General features: G+C 42.7%; 1 protein-coding gene across 1 annotated transcript in view; it reads right to left on the bottom strand.

Moving 5' to 3' along the window:
- Positions 1–16,404, bottom strand: part of MAD2L1 (mitotic arrest deficient 2 like 1) — a 74,115-nt gene that overhangs the window by 15,824 nt on the left and 41,887 nt on the right. Inside the window, exons 2-4 of the mRNA XM_086963098.1 lie at positions 13,459–13,605; positions 9,438–9,558; positions 1,470–1,573 (exon numbers count right to left, since the gene is read on the bottom strand). Of these exons, the coding sequence (XP_086819224.1) occupies positions 1,470–1,573; positions 9,438–9,558; positions 13,459–13,605 (372 nt within the window). The remainder of the gene's footprint in view (positions 1–1,469; positions 1,574–9,437; positions 9,559–13,458; positions 13,606–16,404) is intronic.

Here is a 16,404-nt window from a genome sequence, read left to right as displayed (position 1 = left end):
ACCAACCTGTGAAATCACTAATCTGCAACCAATTCTGGAGCTGCATTCATCAGATCTTCGAGTGCCCCAAAACTAATTACAATTCCTTGTTATCTAGGCCCCAAAAAACCTTCACCAGCTTCATATTTTCAGCCCATTAGTCCAGGCTGGGGGTAGGGGTTCCTTACAGGACAATATAACCTGCACTGAAAGGTAAACATGCCAAGCCATTGCAGGTCAAACTCAGCTCTTTTTTTTAATTTATAGGGGTGGGGGGGGGGGGGGGGTCAGAAGGGAGGCAGCACAAGGCAGAGCAAGAAAACAAGCACTTACATGGAGTGTACAAAGAAAAAGATGTTCCCTTGATGAAAGCACTGGAAAGATACAATTAATCTAATCAAGAGGATGGTAAGGAAGTTGTGCTGCAGGGGAGGGACAAACAGATAGGCCATTAAATAAGCAAATTAAATCGACAACAAAGACCATCAATGGTAAGCGATGGGCTGACCCAAAATTTTAAGCATTGGTATTTTCCACAATAGTGTTTGATAGACATCTGAAAAGTGTTTGTAGAGGGAGAAAAAAGTGTTCTGGCGATAGTCTCCTGTTTATGGTTGACAGAATGCCATGATAGAAAAATAAGTTCCCAAACTTATTTTGAACATCTGTCTAACTTCTGCATGTTGGGGGATGGAATGTGATAATGACCAGTTTGGGAAGTCCACAATGGGATGAGTATGTTCATCCTAAAGCATGCCAGATCACTAAAGTTCTACAAAAGGCAGATTTAGTTTGTAAACCAACCCATAAGTACCAAATAAACAACAAATATATTACACACTTCTTTAAGAGTGAACCCCAACCTATTAGTTTACAAGAATCCATAACAGGAGTGATTTGATGCTTCTGTCTTCCAACACGCCAACACCGCTCAGAGTCAAAACAATTTTGTGTCATTTCCAGTAATAAAATCAAGTCTAAAATAAATGGGAACCCTTCATGTATTTGTCGGGGCTTACAGATTTAACCAATGCATTTAACAAATATTAATGGAATGTCAAGCAATGGCCAGATAAAGGAAGTAAAGTGTCAGTTTATCTGTGAACCCAGTGACCATTTATGGAAATTTCCAAGTTCTACTTTTCATAAAACATCTTACACACTATTTTTAAACCAGGATGAAAACATTTAGAGGGCTACTACTTTTCTAAATCCTTCCCATGGAGCGTTCAAACCATAAAAAACAAAAACAGGGATTTGAAGTTGCTCATGAACAAGAAGAGAGTTGGTGGGTACAGGAAAGCCTGTTAAATCTAAATGGTATTGGCAAATGATAATCTGTAGGACAAGAGACTTCCGTTTGAGAGAACAATTCTGTTGATTGATACAATGCTATCTTGCTGGCCTGCAGGATTGAGAATACAGCATTAGGAGTCCACAATGAAGATCAAACATGATTTGGAGCAATGGTAATTTTGCTCAGTACTTACAAGCGGTTTCTAGTAAGGGCAGGAAAGTAACTGTTGCTGTGATCTGTCTGATAACTGATCGAATTTCTTCCTGGATAGCTTTTGGTGTTTTCTCTCTGGGACCACTGAAAAAAATTACAGAAAGTCAAACGTATTCTTTAAAAGTAAAGCATACTGCACTATACATTTAGGAAAATAGTGTGCCCTTGATCCATGACAACCGCACCAAAGCTACACACTTTAACCAGATCACACTAGCTCCACCGGCAGCCAGCATTTATTTGCTCTCAAACCGGTGGTCTGTACTAAGTATTTTGAATTATTTTATGTGAAGCTTAGATTTCTTGGTAGTCAGCTTACTTTATGTTGTGCTCACACATTAGATTATCTCATTCAGCGCCTCAATAGAACAAGCCAAAAGTATGTTTAACTATTTGGAACAGACTTCCAGGTTACATTAAATCTATCCCATCTTGTACTCTTCACCAACAGGCCAAATAACTCAAGAAATATGTTGGGAGTTGTCCGAACATGAGCAAGATCAGTTTACTTGCAGCACCTGTATTTCTATGTACTGCATTTATAGATCAACTTGAAATAAGTTGCAAGAGAAGCTTGTATTCCCGATTCCTGCACTGTACCAGTTCTTTGTTACACCGAGTTGTAGATTGTTGCTTAGTTTTAGGAGTGCCCGAAATCAGTGAACCTAGGCCTGCAAATGGTACGCTTTGCTCATTCGTGCTGCCAACTGAAAATCATATCTTGTAGCATCGCTCAGCCTTCTGGATGCCACGTTTCCTCCACTTATATGGACGTTTATGGAAATGGGAGATTCTTATTCAAGTTGCTGAAAATAGATATTACTACTTAAGGCTTTAAAATGAATCGCATTTCAACCCATGCATTTATAGGATTACAATCAATGTTCGCTTTGGGAAAAGCATCACCAAAAATATCTGGTATGTGATTTAGCCAATGACTGCCGTCAGCAGGGCTTGACCAAGCTGGACATGAGCCTGGCATTCAACATTCAGCATAAGGTGTTTACAAAAGGTTGAAGGGACTGCTGTATAAAAATACATAAGCTATCACCCTTTGCAGGGGTAACCTAACTGGATGCCCTTGCTAATCAATCAGGCCTGAAGGTACACCAGATGGAGATGGAAGTGTACCAAATACATGCAGCGTGACTTCCTTAAAAGCATTGACCTGCTGAGGCATCACCAATAGCCCAGGGAACTAGGGGTGCATTGTAATCATCTGCAGATTATGCTCCTGAATCAGGGGCAAGATCTAGTGGCACCTTATGCTCTTGGGACTTCTTTTGATACTCTGGCCAGATGGGTGGGTGGCGGGGAGAACTTATTTTTGCTTTGATTTGGACTTTGCAGGTGACTTCGACCGCGAAGACCAGTTACAGAATCTACCTCTAGAACAGACCCAGTTTGCTCTCTCAAATTGGAGCAGAACTACGCAAGGCATATGAATTCCTTCAATGTTCAGAGACAGCTTCGCATGACAGACCTGAATCACCTTTGGGTGCATAAAGCAAACTCATTGCACTACTTGGAATCATGCCCAGAGTATAAACTCCAAAGGACACCGAAGTTACGGACATCTGTTTCTGACAGTCATGGCATGATATAAACACTAGTTTTAGGTAGTAACAATATTACTTTGCACACGGCATTAGAGTTAAAACAAAACAACAACAAAAAACGCAATATTGACAAAAGAGGGAGCGAGGCACCCGAACTGTATTCTGAGACAAGGAAAGAAAGTGCGGAGCCTAACAGTGGCACCTAGTAGTGCATGCGAGCATTGATATGGAAAACCTCTGTTAAGAAGATTGCTCACATAGCAGTGAAATAGACTATCATAGTGCCCATGAAATCTATGAACTTTCCATTCCTGCAAACGTTGAAGTTGGTCATGACAGAGCTACTTTGCAGCTTCGCAATAGGTTCAGGAACTGTGAGCTACTTAACCCAGAAGCCAATCTTAAGTGTCAAAACCGCCTTCAAAGCAAAAAAGATGAGCCATTAAACATATCTTCCCAGCAAGTGCTTCCAAGGAATGGGACACCATTCTAGCAGCCACTGGGATAATCTCATCCTATGAATCATTAGATAAAGAGTTAGTTTGCCGCTCTAGTACCACTTCCTCGCATAATATCAAATGGCATCAGGGTTTCTCTTCGGATAAGCAACTGTCAGTATTTCTTCATATAAGATTTTACTAGTTTCCCCAAATTTCACAAAGACAATAGCCCAAATTAACTTTGTTCCAACCTCCCAACCCCTCTCCCAATAGTGTCAACAACCAACAAAATATGTGCTATACCACCATAATCCTGGTTTCCCTCTGGACTGGTTTAATCTCAACAGCCTCAATGTTCTAAAACATTTCAAATTAGGAGTCAGATTTAGAGTTTGGCAGAGAGGTACTCTATTGCAATACTGATTGAGTTACTCTGCTCACCAAACTCAGGCAGAACACAAGGTTTATGCCACTGGAGTCAAATCTGTCGGCATAAACCTTCCTCTGACAGCCTGAGGGAAGTTGTCAGGTAAGCCATCCGACCTCAACCACCGTATTTAGAGTTTATGGGGAGGTGTTGGGTGGGGGGGATGCAGCAAGTTTGCATTTTTTTATTTACTGTCCATCACCACCATTAATATCCTGCAGGCGAGGGACTGTACAAAAAAATGTTTAAATGGGTTCTATTAGGTTTAAAATTTCCAAACATATTCCCTCATTTGGGTGATTGGTGACTAAACTTAGTTTTAACTTTTCTAAAAACAATGACAGATGCACACCAAACGTATGGGTTTGCATGAACTGCTGTTATGTTCACTGTTTAGTGTACATTTCAAATTAAGTGTTTCACCTTGCAAATAGTTCATAATTGGGTTCCATGCTGTACCAAATGTATGTTCATCACACAGGTCACAACATATTCCATTGCCATTAATGTCCACAAACTGTGTACCCTGTTCATAAAGCCAGAGGGTCTTGTGTTCTTAAAGTTCACTCCAATTTCCTGTGCCAGCAGCATGTGTTTTTACAGACTAGTCACTGCTATCAAGTCTGCGTCAATTATTTGGGCAGGTAACAAGTACGGTTATAGGGTCTGTTGAAATTGAAGAAATATTGAGCCATATAAAGGCCACTTGCCTTCCAAACAAATTAATCACAGGACAGGTCCCCCACATTTATAGTGCAGATATCTCTTCATTGCACCCTCTCCAATATTTCCAATCATAGTTTATGGCATAAGGTCATAAATAATTTTATACCACCTCTTTGACCTGCACGCCAATAGTCTTTGGTAAGCCCTACATAGTTTTACCCATTCCTCATGTGGTACTCCCATCTTCAGCACACTCTCCAATTCCTGCACCCAAGGCCACTTATGAGTGTCCGGGAGGCTTTTCCAGTGTGAGAGAGCAGTGAAAAGTTGTTTGCATATTTTATTGTATGGGAACAATTTTTTTTTTTAGGTCTCGCCTAGGCAGCACTTGCGGTCTCTTCTAAACATGCTGTACCAGAATATGGGCTTTAAGCTTTGCCCATTTTTCACTCATGTATTTTATTGGCTCCTTTCACGGTCTTTTGGAAATGTTTTCCCCTGTTGGCTAATTTGTTTAGTACTACTTCCTCCTTAGTACCTCCTTTTCTTCCATTGTAACCACCCGTTACATGTGTCATTACAAAGTAGGTTTTATTTATAGTTTGTGAGCACTATTTTCTTTAAGACTCTCGTAGCTGCAGTTGCAGGCACTACAAGCACTCCTGCTTCCAAATCTGCCCTGCTTTCCCGACTCAGTGCAGCGCCAGATCAAGGATGCCGCACTTTATCTTTTAAAGACGCTCCACGTCTGGTCGCTGCGCCTCATGCTTTAGATTTTTTTTATCTGTTGCTTTATCGTTAAGTGCGACAACGTGTCTTTAGTTTTGCATGCCCTCTTCTGCACGACCTATGCCCCGATTAGTGCTGCACGCCACGCTTTATACTTGCGCATGGCAACCGCACGCCTCTTATTTATCATGTTGCAGCACTCCTGCACGTGCTATACCCTGGTCCACGCAGCAAGCTGTGCTTTATCTTTAAAGCGTGGTGACAGCATGCCTTTGTTTTGCAAGTCACGGCACTCCTGCTTGCGCTATGACATTGCTGTGGTTACAGTATCCCCCCCCCTTGCTGATGCAGTTGATAACCTGACCCCGTACTTGTGACCCTCCGTCCAAGAACCGTAGGTAGCCTCTACTGTAGCAGCTCACCAGGCTGTCCTCTGGATGCAGATAGTCTAGCTGCATGGCAAGCAGCTGCTTTAAGGCTAGCTCATTTGCAGGTGATGAGCATGCGAAACGCCCCAAAACAAACTAGATGAATCTCTATAACGGAGGCCAGGCCATCCCAGCCTTGTCGGCAGCCAGGCAATAAAAAAGGCAGCGGACATTCAGCACTGCCGCCAAGCCGAGTAAGTCGGGACTGCACTGGGAACAGGACAGGCAGAATCCCAGCACACCTCCAAATATGAACAAAAATTAAAGTGAGGTAGGTGCCTCATTGCTATGCTGAACCTTGCTCACAGGTCATTCAGTTAGTTAGTTGTCCCTGTGTGCCGACATAGGCCTTGTAATAAATGACTCATGAAGCAGCTGTCTCCTTGCATTCAGAGCTTGGCAGCACTTAAATTGTGCATGCTTTCCTGACAGTTTATCTGGGTCTATTTTATTTAATGGCATTTTGCCTCCATGCAATTCTTCAGTTATAATGGAACAGGGGACTGCAAGAAGCAGAATGCAAAGGGGATTAAGCTGGAATCGCATAGATTTCTACCACACTTTAGGAAAAAAAATAGCATTTTCTTTAAACTTAAGGCCCGGTCACACAGCTACAGATTTAAACATTTCTTTGGTGGTTAGTGTACCTCATTTTATCTGCTTTAAAGGATGCATTACAAACTAAAAAAAACGTAAGTAAACGGTGTCATTTACAACACTAAAAGCTTAAATTGTAACAAGTGCGAGACTGATTGCATTGGGAATGCTGGTTTCTTAAATACTGCGAGTTCTTTCCCGGGACTCCTTATTTGTTTGGTGCATCGCCCAAGTATTTCTCATTTGGAAATAAAAATGAGAATAGTTTTTCTGTTGGGTTCAAGTCAGTTCTACACAGGGTGAAAGACATTGTTTGGCCTTGAAACAGGTCTGAGTGGCCCATCAAGATGTACATTGTGTTGTATCAAGAGCCGACGTGATGTACTAGTTATTCAGAACCAGGGTAAAGGGGGAGGAAAGGGAAGTTATCACATTAGATCTGCTGAAAAGGCCACTGTTTCCATGAGCAATCTTGTAATGGCATATACATAAGCTACTTTTTGTCTAGTGTGTTTGGGGAGACAAATAGGTCCTACGTTGACTTTCCCAATATGTGCATTTCCAGCCAGGATGGGCCCATGTATTACCATTTAATGGAGTGACCAAAGATGATGCACAATTGTGCTGCTGTGAAGTAAATCTGTCTGCCCGGCCAAACTCCACCAATTCTCTTACAGGGGGTGCATGGTTTGCTTTATACAGTTCTTAAAGGGTCTGAGTAATCAGCATTTAAAAGTACTTTAATGCCCTTTTTTGCTTACTTGAACAGGGAGATTTCTTATATTTCTGCTCTGACATGTCTGTCCATTTTAATCCCCAAGTTTCCAGATTTCATATAGTTAACTTGGAATCCGGATAACCTTCCGTAAAGCTTTAAGATAGGAACCCCCCCCCACCCCCCCAAATCTATCCATCTATCCCCATTACTCTTGGTGTCTGTTCTGGTCAGTTGGGTCAGTTGAGCTACAAGCTCAATCAAATGCGAAAAAAGTGGACATAAGGGCCCTCCCCGTCTCATCCCACACAGGACTCAGTCTCACTTATCCCCATTAACCAAGTTTCTTGCCCTAGTTAGTAATCCAAATTTGGTCTTTTTGCATATGGGGTCCTATTCACACATTGCACAGTACATTTCCGATAAAAAGCCATGAACAGTTAAATGCTTTCTGCGTTTGACAATATTAACATTGGTATGGAGCAACTATTGGCCCTCTTGAGCAAATGCTAGACTCTGAATCTTACCAAAGATCTGGCGATTTCTTATGAAACCAGACTGGCCCAGGTTTATTAAACGTTTACAACCTTACAGTCTGTTCTCTAATATTGTCTTATAGATGTTTGGGTCTGAGAAGTGAGACAAGTCTATACGGGGCACACTGTTCTTTAGTGTTGCCTTGTTTGTGTTCCCAAATTACGTCTGCTTCGATCATAGACTATCACACACAGTTTCACAGAAAGTGTTGAAGAACCTAATCGGTTAAGGGGCTAGCAACAAGGTGAATCTTTTAGAGACCCATTGATCCGGCCATCGGATCCCTGGGCTTTGTGGGGCAGAAGGTTAACAACCCACTTCATATGAGATTTCCAGTTCAAGATAATTCTGGGTCCTGCAGTTAAAGAAGCTATTGGACGGGTGCAAAGAAGTTAGTTACTGTGTGATGAGGGCTGGTGTGGACTTTGGTAGAGTCTGGTAGGAACATTTTCGGTTTCTCAATTTCTGTCCCAGGCAATAACCCATCTTGGAGTCTAACAGAATACTCAATGGGCATCTTTTCCCCATTTCAGTTGAGCTGCTAGTAGTTTATCAGCTTTACTGGGTTTTCATAACATTTCTGTTTGAGACACAGGAGGCTTTCTTCAGACCTCTTTAAACATCAGTCAAGTCAGCTCCTTAGTTTGACCATTTCTCTTAGAAGAATAATTTCCCCTTCCATATATTGCTCCTTTTTTACCCTTCGATTTTCATCCAGTTTTTTTTGTTAGAGCCCACAGGGGTCTGTGCTGGGTTTTAATCACAATTGCTTTATCCCCAACTACCTCAAACGCAGCCAAGATGGGATCTGCTGTGTATCTTTGTACTGCTAAATACTAAAATATTCTATTTGGACATCACCTTATTATGAAGTCCATCTTGTAGTACGGATAAATCTTATGTCTAAGGTTCTCTCCCTCATACATGGTTCTCCCATCTAAAGTACCAAAATATGGGCAAGTGGTCCGATAGGGTTATCAGTCCTATATGGCTGTGTCCAGAGTTTCTCAAATCTCATTCATTCTAGAAAAAAAGATAATGTTTGTGTGTTTCTTCATCGGTGATAGGAGCACACGAGGCTTACCGTGAAATCTTCCACTGAATTTGCCTACTACTATTAATATCATCACACTTGCATGTCTGCAATTGCTTCTGTTATTTGTAACGGCAGGAATTTGTGTATACCCAGCATGAACACCCCTTGTCTGGTTAGCTTAGACCTTAATCTCATCTTTTAAAACCAGGTGGGGTTCTTGCAAGTAAATCACATCGGGCAGCTCTCCACAGTTTGAATCTCTTGAATAGCATGTAAATGCCCCTTATATTCCAGGTTACAATCTAGCGGTTTGAAAACTGAGGCATTGGTACATTATTACAGTGCCACAAATACAGAGGCTAATGCATTGTGCTCCTATGGTGTTAGTTTGCACCACTTTCCATCCTCCCACTTTCACCCAAACATTAACAAACCTAACAAATAGAGAAAGCAAACAATGCTATCGTAACTATAAGGTGTGACGAAGAATCACAGCCAGGGCAAACACCCCATGTTCCTAATTAACAGATTTTCATTTGACCTACATTTGTAATTTTTTTCTATCTTGCAGAGCAGTGAAAGTAGCAATCAAATCCCAAATGTCAAAGTAAGAGACTTCACTTTATGGTAGGTTTTCCATTCCCATCTCTTTTGGTCTGTCTTGTTTTCTTCTCCCGCCTATAATCCACTTTCCTAGTCTCCGTAAACCCAAAAAACAGCCAGTCATAAACGTCACAAGTCAATTTATAAAATGTATCTACAAAGTAGTTAAAATACAGTAGTACTAGAGAAAAATAGAACCATTCGACTATACCTCTCATCCTTTGCAGTCTTGTCACATTCAATATCAAACTGCCACCTTTCGAGGGTTTCGTGATTTTCAATACTACTTATCACTACGACCAATTTCTGAACAGAGCATTTGTACAACCAATCTGTAACAAAGGCAAGTGTTAGAAGATGCATTAAACCTCAAATTACTGGGCTTCAAGAAGCAAGTTAAATATATAAGCATACATATACACACACATGCAGTCCTCGAAAAATCTACTTACGCATCACAATTGCAAGTACACTTATTAGGTCGAGCTATTTTTTACCACCTACTAATCCCCTCTGTCCAGTTAACTTAGGCTGGAAAGGAACAGGTGTTCTGTTCATTCAGAAAGTGAATGAGCAATATAAATGCTATTAAATCTAGTTTTTATCTTAACATTTGCTGTCTGTTCAACAAAAGAGGTCAGATGTCAGTTGGTCTTTTAACTAATTGAGGTTTGGAAAATGAGGTTTATTTTTCTGGTACTAGAGTGAGAGGTTTTTGCCAAGGGGGCCCTCTGAGGAGGTCAGTTATTTTTTTCTAACATTTAAATAGCCTGAAAATTACAAATATTTCAAAATTTATCAGGAATTACACAAGCACATTTGTTTGGTAATGAAGTGTGATACAAAAAGAGTTAAATAGAAGCAAAACAAACCAGAATACTTTACTTTGTTGTGTGCAAATTGCACATATTTGAAAAAACTATTTCCAAACATTTGTACACTACAGTTTTACCAGTAAAGCTGCAAGTCAGTGGGAATGTTTATGGTCATTTCAATGTAAAATCTGCTGATTACAAATGACAGTGTGCCACCACTTCATGCTTTAGTTATGTATTTATTAAACATAATGGGTTTAACATAATTTGAGAAACATTCCTGTTCCTACCCTAATGAAAATGTGGTTAATTAACTAAGAGGCAAGTGAGGAGTTTTGTATCCTATGTGGCTAGACTTGTATTGTATATGGAAAGAGTTTAGCCTATTAAATCAAACAAAAGCGTCTGATTGAATGATTTGCCCACGATCTCATCATCTGTAACCAGTTTATGGGCCAAGATCATTACAAATAGTAGATTTAATCACTAGACCTGCAAGTTTCGTAAAATTTATGATTGGAAATGCATATGATCTGCTTACATCTTTGAGGGAACAATTTGAAAAATCTTCATGAACACCCCCAGCCCCCTCCACAGAAAATTCCCAGCTCTGTTCTGCAAAGTTGTGGGGAACCCATCTAGCAAGGGCAGAGAAAAAAAGGAGAAGGTCACTTCCCAAAACGCTGTGCCCCCCCCATCACTTTTCTATGTGTAAATTAGACAGCTACATCCCAAATCACTGAATGGATTTACACAAAACTGGGTATAAAAGTTAGATCTTGGTCCAGAAAGAGTGTTTCTTGGTTTGGTGCAAATCCGTTCAGTGTTTTGAGCAATTAATGCTCAAAAATGTATATTTCATGCTGCAGATTATCTATGGGCTTTCAGATCTCCTGCCAAGATCTGACTAGTTCCCACAAATCAATGTCCCCAATATTTTAAAAAAAAAAAAAAACAGTGGCAGTGTAGGGTAACCATAACTGTCTAGGCCTGGAGGTGGCAGTCCCACCTGTGTCCTAGGGTAATTAACTTGCGCCCTCGTGAGCACTTTCAATTACACCATATACTACATCATTCACGACATCTTCTATGACATTGATCAGATAACTGCATTTTTTGCAATAAAATTGAGAGAACTGTGCATGGTAGGAGTGAGAGTTATGGTACCTTACAGCACAAGTTAGTTACTAGAGCCAACTGTAACTAGTGAATTTCAATGGTTTTATATGCTTAAAACATTACGTTGTCACTTGAATTCTCACCCAATTAGATCATATATACACACATCCCAGTGGAGGTTACCATTCGGAAGTTACAGTAAAAACCAGGCGGGCATATTTATGAGAGCCATATTTATGAGTCTTGTGCCCCTTTTGCACCATGCAAAGCGGTACATGTGGGACACAAAGCTTCGAGTCAGATTTATGAGTCCACGCAAAGCCACCTGAAATCTTGAGTAAGGAAGATCGATGAGTATCCTTACTTTGTAAAAGGAGGCGCTCCATGGGCAATGCAGTGGGCATTTCCTTGCAACTTCCATGGTTTTTGACACTCCGATTTAAATTGGGAATCGATCAACATCTTGCGCTTCCTGAGGTGGGCGTAACAAGGAGCAATCTCCATTTCTCCTTTTCTTTTTGTGTGCTGCATTCTACAGCACAAATAGGAAGAGGAAAATACATCTCTGGATTGCATATGTGCAGGAAGTTGCTCCTTCCTACACAAAACAAGCCTGCAGACAATACAGGGACCTTTGCACCGTGGTACAAGGGTGCCTGAAGTTGCGCTAGGCTGCTGAAATGGCACCAGCGCAGGGGGAAAGGACAGGAATGGACCGTATTGGATAAAAACAATACATTACTGCCCTCTGACTTTGGCATAGGGCAGTGCAAGACGACTTGCTCCACTGCCCTACACCAAAACCCCATAAATGAGGGTCCAAGCTTCTATTGAAAATTGATTGTTTTGTTTGCTAATAACTTTGGAGCCGTTTGACGAATCTTCCCAAAACTTCCAAATACTCCTTGGAAATTTCCAGGGTGATCGATCAAGCATCCAAGAAAAAGGGAGGATTCCCAAAAAAATTTGAACAGTGATACAGAAAAACTTGCTGAACAGAATTATACCAAATTTAGCAGAAAGCTAGATCTTGGTCCACAAAGCATGTTTTGTGTACTTCCATTTAGGAGTTTGAGTAATAAAGTTAAAAAATATAGGTATTTCACACCACAGAGCCAACAGATCTAGAGATAAGATCTGACTTCATGCCACCACAGCAACAAAGATGTGATGACAGCCATTTTGAGGACTCGGGGACTCCGTGACCTGTCATGAAACAAGGTTAAGAAAGCAAAAGGGCAGATTTGGCATATGCTACATCCCTTTGGCCTGTTATGGGGGGAGGGAAATCAAAAACAGATTTGGTACTTTTATATTGAAATTAGAGGATCTGTGCACTGTGGATCCAATCCATTGGGGCCACATTAATTTTTAAAGAGTAGGACAGCACCCTATCCAGAACCTTTCACAGGCACTGGAAAACTCATTTCGCAGAGCAGCTGCCCACTGAAATATTGCGGTGGGTGGGTGACCCAGTGCACACCTGGGACAATGCCTTCTCAGCCTTTATCAACTGAGACATTTCTACACTGGAAAAAAAAACAGAACGGTTGGGGAGACTGTTAACCAGCCAGCCCTGTGTGACATGTTAGCTTGTAAGCAATTATGAGTTAACAGAAGGTACTCCCTGTGCAATGGTTCAAGGTCAAAACTGTACTGCGGCTAACTGGTATACTTTAATTGCATCTCTACATCAGAGTCGCTACTGACCTCTTTACCCATTCTATCATTGGTGGCAGTATCAAATTCTTAAAGGATGCGTTTCCTTGAATCAATGAGGGGAGATAACCAACTGCCTCCGTGTAAAAGGGTTTTTTGGTAACATACATGAGTGGCATGATTGGAAGGTGTTTTCGTGCCTGGATGTGAAAGCTAGGAGTGTAAACGAGCAGACATCTATTGCTGTATGTGTCTTTAGCCTCACTCATTTGTGGGTGAAAACATTCAAACTACCCTGCCTTGAAGGAACCTGTTTTATGCTAAGCTTGATGTGGGGTAAGCTTAAGTAAACCAAAGAATGTGAAAAATGTCTGGCCTTTTTTTAAAAGAAGCAGGACGCACAACGGCAAGTTTTCAAAAGGACTGTTGTCCAAAGAGCGCAACACTAAAAAAGGCACATTGTTCCTCAAAAGATACACCAAGCAGTTTAATTTACCACATTTTAAATATCTTAAGGGTAAATAATGTGCCACTAATTTTAAGGTCTTTCGAGTGTAATGCTTCATCTTAGCACACAGCTGTTCAAAATTCCCAGCATTTTGTATTATAAAAACGTATGCTCATTCAAAACTGTAATACCTTCAAGCTGCTCCACCACGTTAGAAAGGTACTTTTTCAGCTCTGGATCTGTTGTCACAAGTAAAGTTAATCCATATTTTTGCATACGAGTGAAGGTCTCAGATGGGTAGATTCCACGCTGATATAAAATGCTGTTAATACCAAAGGCTGGAGGACAGAGGAAACAAATTTCAGTTAAGATAAAAGAACATTCTTAATCTAAAAAGATCTTTATAGTACCCAACATTCCTCAGCCCTTCACACCTCAAACCACACTTTCAACCACATCCTGTCCCTGATCAGGCCCATCATTAAGGCCAAATGCATTCAAAATTAACAAAAATTGTTTGCTCAGTGAAATGTTGGTGGCTAGCCAAAGAGCAGTTCACAAACAACGTTCTGAACTACTTCAAATACGAGCCACAAACCACTACGATGCCCAGAATTAAAGTTTCCATTAACAATGATTTTGTGTCTGCCTCGTTTTGGTAAGTAAAATAGACGACACAGAAGAGAAGGGGGAGTGGGTCTCATGAATGGATCTGCCGCCAGAAAGGAACGCTATATAACAAGCTCCCACTTAAGTGGTTGAGCACCTTCGGGTGGTATTTACCAACCCGAATATAAGGGTAGACACCATAGATGAAGCATGCCACTATTACTTGTGGAGAAGTGTGGCTCAATGGTTAGAGCGGCTGACCCTGATACAGAGGTCTGGCCCAGGACCAGGGTTCAATTCCTGCCTCTGCAACTCTTGGGCTCAATTTCCTCAGACCTGACAATTCTCAACTCGGTGCCTATTCTAATCATGGGTCCCACTCTGCAACTCTGGGCAATAGCTTGCTTAACCCCTTCACTGCGGCGGCTATTCCGCCGCAGTGCTAAGGGGGTGGAGGGGTCGCCCGGTGGTCCCGTGCTCGTGACGAAACCGCTCCATCACAGCACGCGTGTTAGCTGTGCTTGTGATGGAACGGTGTGGTCCTGTGCTCGTGACGAAACCGCTCCATCACGGCACGCGTGTTAGCTGTGCTTGTGATGGAACGGTTCCCTCACGGCCCCGCCCGCGCAAGAGAACGTTAGCGCAGGAATTCGCGCAGGCGTGGCGAGAGGGCCGTGACGGAACCGTTCCGTCACCAGCACAGCCCACCCTAGGCTCGTGACGGAACGGTTCCGTCACGAGCATGGGAAGGGTTAATCTCCACAACAGCCCCAACAGCGCTGGGATGCCTGGCTTCACCTTGTGGGTGCCCAGGAGTGGACATTTCACAGATAAAAGCCAGGAAGGTGTAGAAAATAAGAAGTATTGATGTACATAAGCAACGTTCATTTCCCTTTTCCCACTCCCCTCCCTGCACGCACCATGAATATTGTAAAGCATTGACTGCATCCCGCCGCCCGCAAAGGCCTGTACCCATGTGTACATGACAGCCATTTTAGGCACCTTGGCCTCTTGCCCACTCATTAGAATCACTGGCTTCCCTCCTGCGCGCATTTGAGCACCCCCCTCCCCCTCTCACATGCATAGACCATGAAACCCAGCACTCTGCGCGACCCTGCTATGAAAGGCAACCATCCTGCTTGACCCAGGCACCCCCCCCCATTTCCCTCTTGAAGAAGCATCCTTCGCCTCAGCTGACATAGCCCCCCAGCTGTATCTGACTGCCCCTGTTCTTTCATGTACGGGTCATAAGACCTCTCTCTCTCTGTGCGACTCTGACCCTGCGCGCACCCTGACCCCCTCCTTCTCCCTCACATGGACAAGTCATAAGCCTTCTCCTTCTGCAAAACCCTGTCCTTGGGAGTCACGGCCGCGCCTGACCAGCACCTCCTTTCCTTCCATGAATGCCCCTCTGTTGACAAGCCTTCCCTCCGCGCTCGATTGTCCACACTGTATGAATACCACCTCTTTGATGACCCCTTCCCCGAGTCCGACTGACCACACATGTCCGAGGCCATCGCCTAAGCCAGGAGATACCATTTACTGACCCTTATTGTATGAAGTCACTCCTCTTCAAAGAACCCACTATTGATCCTGGCCACCCCACCCCCTGGGCTATGATCAGGCGCACACATTCTAAACAGTTGACGGAACACTCAGCTGCGTGATTGCCCTCCCCTCTTATCAGCAGGTCAAGGGTCCTTATTGTGAACACATGTGGGGTAGGATTAACACGAGGATTATGGGGTTGTCTTTTCTTTGTTTTACAATGCTGTGACTGTAATGCCAAGTGTTTTGTAAAGTATAAAATCCAGAGTCTCAGCTCACTTGTTAGAGCACCTCCCGAAAGACACTGTGTTTCGAGTCCGAAATGACTGGCTCTCCTCATGAGAAATAAACTCTGTTCTTGATTCCTGCTCCCAGCGCCCGTCTCTTTATTTTGGTAACTATTCAGAATGGGAACTAAGAGGCGGTTTGCGCCAGCAGCCTGGGCATCGATAGAATTATGGGCTCATTTTCCACAATTGGCGTCCCAACGCGGGGTCCATCAGTGACATAAGGTCCAGTGAGAGAGATCCAGACGATGAGGTGAACATCTAAATGATCGGAGTATACCTGCCTTGAGAGGGCCCTCGTCCGGCTGCCGATTGAATGAACTTCACCAATTCTGAACGGACCTCTCTCGAGTGACCCACTGTCCTGACTGGAATCCCACAGGACTGCTGCGGTAAAATCATGGAGTAAGAGAACGATCGGGCGCTGGAAGGAGGAAGACGAAGAACTGCCCACACGGTCCGGTCCGGGTAAGGTCGCGTAAATGCGACAAATTGTGAAATGATTGTTTGTTGGATAATACTAGTATTACGCTTTGTTGAAACCCTCTGGAGATTCACCGTCTGCAAACGGAGAAAACAACAGGCTCTCTCTTTGCAAGCAGTGAAGGATAGGTAACGCAGACTTTTGTCCCCATTGTAATCCGTCGTGCCTATCTTCCTCCCCCACTGTTTCCCGAACTGTCGTTCGTGGAT

Source organism: Lissotriton vulgaris, chromosome 3_1 (assembly GCF_964263255.1).
Source record: "Lissotriton vulgaris chromosome 3_1, aLisVul1.2, whole genome shotgun sequence".
Classification (NCBI taxonomy): domain Eukaryota; kingdom Metazoa; phylum Chordata; class Amphibia; order Caudata; family Salamandridae; genus Lissotriton; species Lissotriton vulgaris.
This window is presented reverse-complemented; position numbering and strand designations above follow the sequence as displayed.